The 13,216-nt window shown below is 42.2% G+C and overlaps 1 protein-coding gene across 1 annotated transcript; it reads left to right on the plus strand.

Moving 5' to 3' along the window:
- Positions 1-537: 537 nt before the first annotated feature.
- On the plus strand, positions 538-10,792 carry LOC117042923 (epididymal secretory protein 4-like). Its single transcript, XM_033142554.1, has 6 exons — positions 538-704; positions 1,210-1,346; positions 2,227-2,297; positions 3,938-4,027; positions 8,838-8,936; positions 10,586-10,792. The coding sequence occupies exons 1-6, from the start codon at positions 606-608 to the stop codon at positions 10,609-10,611; spliced, it is 522 nt and encodes a 173-aa protein (XP_032998445.1). The 5' UTR covers positions 538-605; the 3' UTR covers positions 10,612-10,792.
- The last annotated feature ends 2,424 nt before the right edge of the window (positions 10,793-13,216 follow it).

The following is a 13,216-nucleotide window of genomic DNA, read 5'->3' on the forward strand; positions in this document are numbered from 1 at the left end:
GAGTACTAGTTTCAACCCATGGTTAGGATAATTGCTCTGCACCTGCTGGTCTTCTGCACATTCCCCTACCTGTGGCAGTGCTGCTGCCAGGGAAGGTTTGGTGGGCCAGATCAGGTCCTTGAGGTGGCAGTTCCGTCCACCAACCCCTGAGATGTGTGGTCCAGTGATCTAATATCTTGGACAAGCTTAAGCGTTTCATTCTGTGATAGGTCTTCTACTTATTTTGCTGAAACGACCTCAAGTCATTAAGGGCTGGACAAGCTTTTAGAGATGGGGTGGCGTGGGAGGAGATGCCACGGAGCACTTGTGATCTCTGTACTTGCCCAGGAAGGGAATGTGCCAGCCTTGAACACCCTCCTCAAGAACATCCTGCTCAACAACCCAAGACTTCACCTTGTTCCACGTCACAAATAAACTAATTCCCTTTAAAAATAGCCCTGTTGCTCCCACTCTGTTCTTCCCTTTTGCATAAGTTGGTGAGTGGGATGTGCTTTGAAGACATTTGGAGGCAGATATATAAACTGGGCTGCTGCAACCCTGGACCATCATTCTCTCCCCCCCTCACACGGTGTTCACGGTAAGAGCAGGAGAGAACCAGCTCTAGGATGATTGCTGTGCTGCTGTTGGTGTTCGGACTGACCCCTGCCTACATATTTCATGTCAGTGCTGACCTCCCTGCGTACCCGAACTTTGACCCCCAAAAGGTAAGACGTTTACAGATGGGACTTTCAGCCAAATTAACAGGATAGGGAAGCCTTACCTGTGGAAATGGGTGATGTTTCCCCTTTCCCCTCTGGCCTTGCTTCTCTTAGGACTCTGGATAGGACACCTGAGCAGCTTTGCTCTTGAGTAAAGGTCCTGTTGCTTTTGGGTCCCCCTTCTCCTCTCGCCCAGGCCCACAAGCTTGGCTATCAGCAGATTAGTGGCTTCCTGATTTTGATACATGCTCCTAGCTCTGGTAGGAAAATACTAGATATGAGGTGCGTTGCTTTAACGATCAATTTTAAACGATCAATTTTAAATTGATCGTTTTTATGTTTTTTGTTGTGATTTTAATTGATGTTAGCCGCCCTGAGCCCGGTTCTCTGGCTGGGAAGGGCGGGGTATAAATAAAATTATTATTATTATTATTATTATTATATTTATGAAATGAACCCTTGTCAACTTTCTCTGCCCCATAAAATGTCAATCAAATTTCTTCTGTTTTAGACGGTCGGGAAGTGGCACCCCATCGGGATGGCTACCAAGTCACCTGAGTTGACTGAGTATGAGCAGAGAATATCACCGATGGACCACACGGTGGTGGTTTCAGATGGAGATATGAAACTCACCGCTTATTATATGTCGTTAGTACCTTACAACTGATACCTCTCCTCCCATCATGCATAGGCTGGGAATTGAACCTGGGTCCTTGCGCATACAAAGCAGGTGCTCTGCCGCTGAGCCACAGCCCTGATTTCCCCTGAAATCATTTTGAGACGGTTTGGAAATGTCATGAAGTTTCTGGCACTGCCAGTCAGTGTAGACAATATTGAGCTGGATTTTGTATAGAGCTGCTGCTTAGGGAAGACTACATGTTTCCCATTCCCCATTATTTCTTGTTCTTTTTTTGTCTTGTTTTTTCTTAATATATCATAAAGAGCCACTTAGGTTGGAGCATAGTGATATAAATAAAACATTGCTGGAATGCCAATGGAGACATGAGTAATCCTGCAGAAACCTTTCCTGTGGCTATTGAGAGGGCCATTTGATAATGTAGGGGCCTCCAAGAAGGCCTGTTCCTTTTGAAGACATTGTTAGCAACAAGGTGTTGTTCCTCTTGACCAGCGGGGGGCTGGTCCACTGTCCCTCAGACCTTGTGGTGGGCCGGACTATATTTTGAAAAAAAATATATGATCAAATTCTTATGCCCACAAATGACACAGAATGCATTTTAAATAAAAGGACACATTTTACTCATGTGAGAACACTCTGATTCCCGCACCGTCCGCGGGCCGCATTTAGAAGGCAATTGGGCCACATCCGGCCCCCAGGCCTTAGTTTGGGGACCCCTGCTCTTGACACTCCAGCTATCCTTCCCTCTGGCAGACTGTAAGGCATTTTACTGGAACTGTATTTCATCCATCAGTGACTCTGACTCCCTAAGAAATACAAGTGAGGGGTGAATGGCAGAAGCAGGCTGGGTATCTGGGTTTTGAAGTGCTTTCATTTAGCTCTCTTTTCCAGGGATGGTGTCTGCAAAGAATCAATTCTTACATTAAAACACACGGAGCAACCTGGTATATTCGAAGTTCCCGGTAAGTACGAGTGCCATGAGCCACCCTATTACCTGATGACAAAGTATGTTTTGTGATCAGAAGATCAAGATGCTGTGATTTGGGCAAATGTTCAAACATCTGTTCTTTTTCCCATTTACATACTTTATTTTGAGTGCAAAATCGAGTTATGTGGGAGAGAGCAGTGCAATCACTCGCCCACCAATGCTTGTAGTATAAGAAATTAGTAAGGTTGTTTATTTTAGGAAATGCATAACTTGGCTAGAAAAAGGTAGAAACCAGTCTAGCCAGTGCTTTTTCTGGGGGGACACAGGGTTACACATACCCCTAAACATTTTTTTAAAGAAAAAGGCACTGGGTGTAGCTCAAGCAAAGTAGCCTGGAGAAAACAAAGCATCTGAAGAAGTGTGCATGCACACGAAAGCTCATACCAGGAACAAACTCAGTTGGTCTCTAAGGTGCTACTAGAAAGAATTTTCGATTTTGTTTTGGAGAAAACAAAGGCAGCCATGCTTGCTCCATAGTTTCTTCCAGAAGATTGTTCCAAGCTGACCTCTCATCTTGAGATTCAAAAGAGAAATAGAAGGAGGAGGAGGAGGTTGTAAAGCAGATGCATCATAAGACTATCAGTCTAAATAACAAAGAAATGGAAAGGGCAAATGAGGAGTTAAAGGTACATAACAGTCTGGTTATGTGGAAGTCCTTTGCCCGTCTTTACCTCGTGTGGGTGGTGCTGTGTCTTAAACCACAGAGCCTAGTGCTTGCTGATCAGAAGGTTGGCAGTTCGAATCCCCGTGATGGGGTGAGCTCCCGTTGCTAGGTCCCTGCTCCTGCCCACCTAGCAGTTCGAAAGCACGTCAAAGTGCAAGTAGATAAATATGTACCGCTCCAGCAGGAAGGTAAACGGTGTTTCCATGCGCTGCTCTGGTTCGCCAGAAGCAGCTTAGTCATGCTGGCCACATGACCTGGATGCTGTATGCCGGCTCACTTGGCCAGTAATGCGAGATGAGCGCCGCAACCCCAGAGTCGGACACGATTGGACCTAATGGTCAGGGGTCCCTTTACCTTTACCTTTACCTCATGCAAACCCCTATTTTGCAAGCTGATTTTCCCTCAGTTCAAACAAAACATATAAATATTTTGAAATCCCCATCTGCGTTTTGTGATGAGAGGGCAAAAGAGCAGGATATGGAGGTTGGTAAAAGAGACAGCACAGTAACAGGAAACTGCCACAAACTATTTGTCCGTTTGCCTGAGTTTGACCCCCTCCTTCCTGCCACACATTGAGAAAGGGCCAGGGTGGTGGTGGGGTGGCCTTCCTCAAAGCAAGGCCTTCTGGGAGAGGGGTTGAGAGAGTGTCCACATAATCATACATTTCCTATGGTAACTAGTCAACATTTACATTTAACTTTAGATTTTCAGCATAGTAGGCCTACTTGTAGCCATGGCTACACAAACATATCCCTTTTAGGAAGGACACCCTTTAAACTCCCTTAAAATTACACCTGAAAACATATTAAATAAGGGGGTGGGAGAAAGAATGAATAATTAAGGTGACTAAGAGTGGCTGATCCCAATTTGTCTGCCCCCCCCTCCACTAACAGCCAATATATGGGGAACCGGCTTCCTTCACCTGATGTCTTGTGTTGTTTTCTGTACAGATGGTGAAGTTCATATCATAGATGTTGATTATGAAAAGTATGTCATTTTTCAATTGAAGAAGCCTGCTCATGAGGCCCTGCTTCTGTCTGGTATGTGTTGTGGCAATGGATTTTATTTTTATTTATTAAATAGAGGTCTTCACCCATAGGTCTCAGAGCAGTTCACAAAATAAAACAAGAAGATAAGAAAACACAAAATACAGAATAAAAACAAAAACAAACCAGTAACCCTCACTCCACCCTGTGGCATATATGTGGTTCAGCAAAAAGGATGCGTATTAGTTAGTTATGGTTGTTGCTTTTCAACTTATTCTTCAGCCACAAAGAAGTTACAAATCTCTCTCTCTCTCTCTCTTACACACACACATGCACACACACTAGCCCTAAAAGGCACAAAAGGAAAATGGGTTGGGAGGGGAGGAAAGAAGCAAGCTCAGTTTCAAGTCTTGAGTTGCAAGTTTTTACATTGACCAGCCAGAGTAGAAAAAGTGCAATGGACGGAGGCCGAGCCAGTGCTGCTGATCACTCTGCTGTGCTGAAGGAGCTGGCCCTGCCCTGCCTTTCCCTCCTGTAGTGCAGTTTGGTGGAATGAAGGACTGTTTCCAGGGGACACCTGATGGAGGGAGCAGCCTGTCATTATCCAGTTGTGCTGGCTGTGGCTGATGGAAGGTTTTGCCTAAAACAGCTGGAAGGCATCTGTTTATGGAAAGATACCCAAAGTTCTCTTCAATCCAATTATTGATCTAGTTAACATACAAAAATAGAATGCAACATTATTGAATATCTTTATCTATACTTATATGGCATATATATACTAGCTGTACCCAGCCACGCGTTGCAGTGGCTCATTTGTTTCAATGGAAAAGGAAGATAGAAAAGAGAAAGCGCACGTTTGTAATTCTGTGGAGCTATCACCTCCCTCCCCACAGCTATTCCTGTTGAACTTCTGCCTGCCTCCTCTCCATCTTTACCCCCGTTTTTGTCTGTCTCCCCACAGCTTCTCCTGTTGAACTCCCGCCTGCCTCTTCTCCTTCTTTCCTCCCCCGTAGTGGAAGGAGACCCCGTTTTCGCCTCCCTCCCCACAGCTTTTCCCGTTGAACTTCCGCCTTCCTCCTCTCTGTCTTTCCCCCGGTTTTTGTCTGCCTCCCCACAGCTTCTCCCGTTGAACTCCCACCTGCTTTTCGCCTGTCTCCCCACAGCTTCTCCTGTTGAACTCTCGCCTGCGTCCTCTCTGTCTCCCCCCCGTAGTGGAAGGAAACCCATGTTTTTGCCTGCCTCCCCACAGCTTCTACTGTTGAATTCCCGCCTGCCTCCTCTCCCAGTGGAGAGGCTGCATGGTGTTCCTCCCTCAGAAACGGCTCTTCCGTCGAAAGTGCTGCCTCTGCCCCCCATGCACACACAATGGACGTTCCGGTAAAAGTGCTGGCTCCGCCCCCGCGCACACGACCAATGAAATTACCATGTGCTGTTTTTGTGTCCAGCAGATGGCGCTGTTTTTTTTGCAAAAAATCAAGTTTTTACCTGTCACAGGTGTGGCATTTATGTAATATTTTTACATAAAAACATGGCAGGAATAGAACCCAACGTTGTGTCAAAATTTCAAAGCGATCGGTCAAGGACTTCTGAGATCTTAGATTAGTAACAAACGAACATTTACATTTTTATTTATATAGAAGATATATGCACATACTTTTAAGCATCACATCCAACTTATAGATAACATAGAAAACATTTGGCTACTACAGCCTGAGACTTCCACCCTCCTCGACTGATGGTTTTCCAACTTACTCTCCAATACTGCATTTTGTTATTATTGTTATTGCTATTAAGTCCTTATCATAAGTAAACAAATTATAGATTTTTCTTCGCAATAATTAATGAAATTAACCTTACAAAACTTCTTGTGCCCTACTAGCCATGTCAATTGTTCACAATTGTCTTTCATATGAACCATAAATTTATTCCAATCTTTCAGGAAAGTCTGGTCTTGCCGGTTCCGAATTTGCCCAGTTAGTTTCGCCAATTCGGCATAGTCCATGAATTTCATCTGCCACTCTTCTTTCGTTGGAATCTCTTCGTGCTTCCATCGTTGGGCTAATAATATTCTTGCTGGAGTTGTTGCATATAAAAACAGTTTCTTATCTTGCTTATGTATTTCAGTACTAACAATACCAATTAAGAAGGCTTCTGGGTTTTTTTAAACAAATGTATATTTCAGCATTTTTAAAAGTTCATTATAAATCATTTCGCAGAAAGCCTTCACTTCCTTACAAACCCACGACATATGGTAAAAACTACCTTCTTTTTCTTTACATTTCCAACATTGATTATTTGTTGTATACATTTTTGCTAATTTCGATGGTGTTATATACCATCTATACATCAATAAGAGAACTGCAAGCTGTAAAATTCATTCCATCTTTCCATAGTTTTTCCCAATCTTCTAACTGTATATTATGACCAATATCTTTTGCCCAATGTATCATAACTGATTTAACTTCTTCATCTTTTACATGCCATTCCAAAAGTAATTTATACATTTTTGATAATATTTTACCCTATTGCTTAATAACTCTAATTCAAACCTCGATTTTGTATACCAAAACCCATTTTTCTTTTTGTCATCTTTAAACATTTCATTTATTTGATGATAATGCAACCAATCATTCACCAAACCTTTAATTTCCTCATACAGTTTTAATTTCCATCTCCATCACCAATTGTTCATAGGCGGCCCAATTTTTGGCCATATTTAACTTTTTACATTTATTGCCTCTAATGGCGACAGCCACCATGGTGTTTTGCATTCTAGTAAACTCTTGTATCTATTCCACACCTCATATAGAGATTTTCAAATTATGTGGTTCAAAAAACCTTTATGAACTTTTACCTTTTCATACCATAAATATGCGTACCACCCAAATTTGTTGTCAAATCCTTCCAGATCTAATAGATCTGTATTTTTAAACAATATCCAATCCCTTAACCAACAAAGGCAAGAAACTTCATAATACAATTTCAAATCAGGCAAGGAGAAGCCACCACTCTCTTTTGTATCTGTAAGTAATTTAAATTTATTTATTGGTTTCTTCCCTTGCCAAATATATATTGTAATTATTTTTTGCCACTCTCTAAAGTTACTTATACAGTACCATGATAATGTGATTGACTGAAATAAAAATAACATCTTCAGTAGCACATTCATTTTGATAACAGAAATTCTACCACATAGGAATAGTTTCATTCTTCCCCACACCTTTAAATCTCTTTTAATACCATTCCATACTGGTGTGTAATTGTCTTTAAAGAAATTTATATTTTTAGATGTTAACCAGACTCCTAAATATTTTACCCTTTTACCACCTCTATACCACTTTGTTATTGCAATTCATATTTTAGACTCTGATTCATATTCTTAACAAGCATTTTCATTTTTCATTTTATTTAATTAATAACCTGCTACCTGTCTGAATTGTTCGATTTTTTCCAGTGCTTCTTTAGCACTGGTTAATGGTTCTTTCATTGTTTTAACTAAATTGTCCGCAAAGGCCTTTAATTTATATCATTCCGACCGACACTAATTCCCTTAATTTTTTCTGCATTTCTCAAACTTCTTAGAAGGACCAGGACTGTAATGAATAATAATGGAGATAACTGACAATCCTGTCTGGTACCTTTCGTAATTTCAAAATTCTCTGTTAACACATTATTTACAATCATTTAAACTTTTTGATCTGAATATATAGCTCTAATACCTTTTATTAAAAAAAAAACTGTCCCGTTTCCATTAGTTCCAAATTCTTTATCATAAATTTCCAAGAAATATTGTCAAAGGCCTTTTCCGCATCAGTAAATATTAACACTGATTGCTTATCATTCCTGGCCATCAAATACTCAATTATGCCAACTAAATTCCTTATGCTATCTTTCATTTGTCGTTATCTGGCTAATTTTTATTTTTATTTTTATTTTTTATTTTTTGCTATCAACAGCCATCTATACAGTATAGTGGAACCTCTACTTATGGACATAATCCGTTCCGGAGTTTCGTTCGTATGTCGAACCGGGCCGCTGGTAGAAGCACCATTGTGTGCAGGCACATTCGGCGGCAGCACACTTTTGTGCATGTGCAGGCAGTGGTGGTAGCTTCTGCGCGTGCGCAAACAGCAAAAGCTGCTTATGCGCATGTGTGTATCATTGCAAACCCGGTATTTACTTCTGGGTTTGCTGCGGTCACGACTTGGATCGGGCCCGAAGTAGAGGCGGTCGTAAGTAGAGGTTCTACTGTATAGAGCTAAAAAGAAGGAGGAAACCCTATTTAAAATCTTGGCTACAATAATCTTCTAGAATAAAAAGTGACTAATGGAATAATCAACGCTTCCTGGGATGAAGGAATATCTTTTTTGGAAAAGAGAGCTGAACCCTAAAGAATGGCCACTTTAGCACTTCACATGAAGAAAAAACGTGTCCCCAAAATAAAAGGCAAAAGGGGGCTGCAATATTAACAATGATGCCTCAGAAAGAGCAGCTGCCATTAAGCCTCCCACTAGCAAATAGGGACAGTCAGCACCTGTGTAGGCCGTCAGTTCCTTTAGATCAGGCATGGCCAGACTTGGCCCCCCATAAGTTTTGGGACTACAACTACCATCATCTCTAGCTAACAGGGCCAGTGGTCATGGATGATGGGAATTGTAGTCCCAAAACCTCTGGAGGGCCAAGTTTGGCCATGCCTGTTTAGATCCTCTGCTTTGGTTTCATGAGGGTTCTGTTCCTGACTGTCTAATGGACAATCCAGAGAAGATGGCAGGAAGAAGAGACTTTGGGTGCTCTATAGACATAAAATAGATATTTCAGCCTTTCTGAGAACAACAATTTACTCAACCTTTGCTTGTGTTTAAAGCTAGGGGATCGGAAGTGGGAGATGACATCAAAGAAAAATTCAAGAAATTAGTCTTGGAGGAAAAATATCCTGAGGCACACATCAAATACTTCAACGTCGGTAAGGCGACCTGATCTCAATATTTTTTTATTGTAGGTGTGTATAAATGTCTCTGCATGAAACAGAATCTGAGGATCTATATTTAGTCCCAGAGAGATTCACTAATCTGGATCACAACTACAATTCAAGTACAGTGGTATCTCAGTTGTCGAACGCTTCGGAAGTTGAACATTTCAGTTTTCACCGAAAACCTGGAAATAAATGCTTCCGCTTTGAATGCGCCTTGGAAGTCGAACGGCTGCTGAGGCTCATTTCTCAATTGTCTCAATTGAATTTGCCCATTGTGCCTTGGTTGTTGAACGTTTCAGAAGTCGAATGGTCTTCTGGAACAGATTACGTTCGACAACCAAGGTACCACTGTAGTTAAATCACTGAAATTAACTGAGATCTGATTTCCATGCTTCATCAAGCTATCAGGAAATGAGTGAGGGGTTGATTTGCTAAGGGCGGCAGACAATTTGGACCTAGCTGTGGGGATGGATAGGAAGGAGTTCATTCTACATCCCTCAGCTGGGGTCTAAACCACCGAGCCTCTTGGGTTTGCGATTCAGAAGGCTGGCGTTTCAAATCCTTGCGATGGGGTGAGCTCCCGTTGTTCTGTCTGAGCTCCTGCCAACCCAGAGCTGTCAACCTTCCTTATTTTGCATAGGGAAATGGCCATAACTGTCAACTTTCCCTTTTTTGCAATGGGAAACGGCGCTGGAATAAGGGAATTTCCAACAAAAAAGGGAAAGTTGACAGCTATGTGCCAACTTAGCATTTCGAAAACATGCCTGTTTAAGTAGATAAATAGGTACCGCTGCAGTGGGAAGGTGAATGGCATTTCCATGCGCTCTGGCTTCTGTCATTGTGTTCTGTCGCAAAAGAAGCTGTTTAGTCATGCTGGCCACATGACCTGGAAAGCTATCTGTGGGCAAACTCCAGCTTCCTTGGCCTGAAGCAAGATGAGCACCACAACCCCAAAGTCACCTTTGACTGGATTTAACCATCATTTACCTTTACCTTTTTACCTAGATCCCAGCTGTAGATCATGGCCTGGTTGGGACTAGCAATTCTGTCTTCGGCTGCCTTATGGGGCTCAGATTCCAGTTAATTATAATTAAAGTAGCTTTAGTCCCAACTGCAATGAGGCAGCTTCCACTTGGTTGGAGTCTGGAAAAAATCCATCACAGTGTTGTCCCTATAGAACTCAATAGGTGGGGGCAAAACAAAAATGAGTTGGCTGTCATTTGCTCTGGCTCCACCTGCTTTTGGCCTCCCTGCCTCCAATGCCATCAATCCCAATGGGCATCATCTGCCACTGATTCCGAATACAGTGGTACCTTGCAAGACAAATGCCTCACACAACGAAAAACTCACTTGACGAAAGGGTTTTGCGATTTTTAGGTGATTCGCAAGACGAATTTTTCTATGGTCATGCTTCACAAGACGAAAATTTCAATGCATTCCTATGGGAATTAAATTCCTATGCATTCCTATGCATTCCTATGGTCGTGCTTCGCAAGACGAATTTTTCGCAATACAAAACGACTCACGGGACAAATTAATTTCATCTTGCGAGGCACCACTGTAAATAAATACATGAGTTGCTCACATTTTCTTCCTCCTTACCAGTTTCCCTGACACTCTTCTCTCCCTTTATCCCACAGAACAATGCACTCCAAAAGCTGCTTAATAGCCAGATATGGCATTTCTCCATATATATTCACACCATTGGTTAATAATCAGAAACACCCAATAATCATTACTTGTTTTGAATGGTGGAGACGATGATGACTACAGATCAATGCCTCTGTCCACTCACCACATTTCTGGCTTGAAGAAATTGATGCAATTAGAACAACAACGTCTTTCGGTTCCCCCCTCTCCTGAAACTATTTAAAAAATAAATACATTGTTTAGATCTTGCACACTTTGTCAGATGCATTATTGGAGGTCAAAATGGGAGGCGATAAACATATATGAACCTATCAAGCAGCTAAAGCATCTGCCCAGTGAGTGCTTGCCTGTAGAGGTTGCCAACATGGTTCTCCAACTTCAGCCATCCATGCCCATTGGCCAAGCTGACTGGGACTGATAGTACTGATGGATGGAGTTCAACAACCTATAAAGCTCACCGTGTTGGCCACCCCTTGTCTACTCTGCATTGGGAGTAGCTCTCCAGAATCTTGGAATGAGAAAGGCTTTGCTCATGACGTGCTCTTCCTTTAATTGAAGATGCCAGAGACAGGCACATCCTGCATGTAAGCTAGTACTCCACCTGTTCTGAAAAGTCCTGGAATGAGAACTGTGGAAAGGGGAGTGGGTACAGAAGGGTGAGAGAATATAAGAGAGAGGCTGGTTGTAATTCAAAAAAGAAAGACTGATGGAGAAAGGTGAGAAGAGAAACTGAGAGGGACAAAATAGCAGGGCAGAAAAGAAAAAGGGGAAGGGGAAATATAATGATGAAAGAATAATGTAATGCTCAACTGCCTAAGGCCTGGGCAAATATAGATGTTTCACCCCCAGTTCCTCTGGTGAGAGAAGGATTTAGCAAATGACACAGCCAACTGCCTGTGTTGCAACCCTCCATACCTGGCTGGTTGCGGAAGCATTGCAATTAAATAATTTAAAGTGGATTGGTTATATCTTACTATGAATGCCAATTTCACCATTCCTTTCATTTGGTGCAGGGTTTTTTTAATGTAGAAACAGGAGTCAGCTATTGCAGCTGCACATAAAAACACACCACTTTTAGTTGTTCTCCAAAACATGGAGGAGAAGAAAAAGGAAAAGCAGGACATTCTGGGATAATATCAGAAACTGGGATGGCTTCTGTAATTCCAGGACTGTCCCTGGAAAATTGGGACACGTGGAGAGTATGCCATAATGGACAGTTTTTACTTTGAGTAAAGATTTATGCCCCTTCATGGATCTCTGCGAAGGGGCTTGAATAACTCAGAGAAGCTATGAGCTGTGCTGTGCAGGGCCACTCAAGACAGATAGGTGATAGTGGAGAGTTTTGACTAAACGTGATCCACCTGGAGCAGGAACCGGCAAGCTACTCCAGTATCCCTACCAAGAAAACTCCATGGACAAAAACAACAGGCATATAAATGTTATGATGCTGGAAGATGAGCCCTTCAGGTCGGAAGGCATCCAACATGCTACTGAGGAAGAGCAGAGGACAAGTACAAGTAGATTCAGAGCTGATGAAGTGGCTGGGCCAAAGCCAAAAGGTCGCTCAGTTGTGGTTATGCCTGGAAGCGAAAGGAAAGTCCAATGCTGTAAAGAAAAATATTGCATAGGAACCTGGAATGTAAGATCCAGAATAATGGTAAGCTGGATGTGGTCAAGCATGAGGTGGCAAGAAAAAATATTGACATCTTGGGCACCAGTGAACTAAAATGGACGGAAATGGGCGAATTCAGTTCGGATGATCCTCATATCTACTACTGTGGGCAAAAATCCCGTAGAAGAAATGGAGTGGCCCTCATGGTCAACAAAAGAGTGGCAAAAGCTGTACTGGGATGCAATCTCATGAATGATAGAATGATCTTGATATGAATCCAAGCAGACCTTTTAACATCACAGTAATCCAAGTTTATGCACCAACTACCAATGCTGAAGAAACAGAAATTGACCAATTCTATGAAGACTTACAACACCTTCTAGAACTGACACCAAAGAAAGATGTTCTTCTCATTATAGGGGATTGGAATGCTAAAGTAGGGAGTCAAGAGATAAAGGGAACAACTGGCAAGTTTGGCCTTGGAGTTCAAAACGAAGCAGGGCAAAGGCTAATAGAGTTCTGTCAAGAGAACAAGCTGGTCATCACAAACACACTTTTCCAACAACACAAGAGACGACTCTACACATGGACATCACCAGATGGGCAGCATCGAAATCAGATTGATTATATTCTCTGCAGCCAAAGATGGAGAAGTTCTATATGGTCAGCAAAAACTAGATCTGGAACTGACTGTGGCTCAGATCATCAGCTTCTTATAGCAAAATTTCAGCTTAAACTGAAGAAAGCAGGAAAAACCACTGGGCCAGTAAGATACAATCTAAATCAAATCCCTTATGAATACACAGTGGAAGTGAGGAACAGATTTAAGGATTTAGATTTGGTGGACAGATTGCCTGAAGAACTATGGATGGAGGCTCGTAATATTATACAAGAGGCAGCAACGAAAACCATCCCAATGAAAAGGAAATGCATGAAAGCAAAGTGGCTGTCCAATGAGGCCTTACAGATCACAGGGGAGAGTAGGCAAGCAAAATGCAAGGGAGATAGT

This window comes from Lacerta agilis, chromosome 2 (assembly GCF_009819535.1).
Source record: "Lacerta agilis isolate rLacAgi1 chromosome 2, rLacAgi1.pri, whole genome shotgun sequence".
Lineage (NCBI taxonomy): Eukaryota > Metazoa > Chordata > Lepidosauria > Squamata > Lacertidae > Lacerta > Lacerta agilis.

Bases quoted from the DNA above. Each gene is read 5' to 3' on its own strand.
- LOC117042923 (XM_033142554.1), top strand. From the start codon at position 606: ATGATTGCTGTGCTGCTGTTGGTGTTCGGACTGACCCCTGCCTACATA. The intron at 705-1,209 runs GTAAGACGTTTA...CTTCTGTTTTAG, and splicing joins CGAACTTTGACCCCCAAAAG to ACGGTCGGGAAGTGGCACCC. The intron at 8,937-10,585 runs GTAAGGCGACCT...TTTATCCCACAG, and splicing joins CATCAAATACTTCAACGTCG to AACAATGCACTCCAAAAGCT.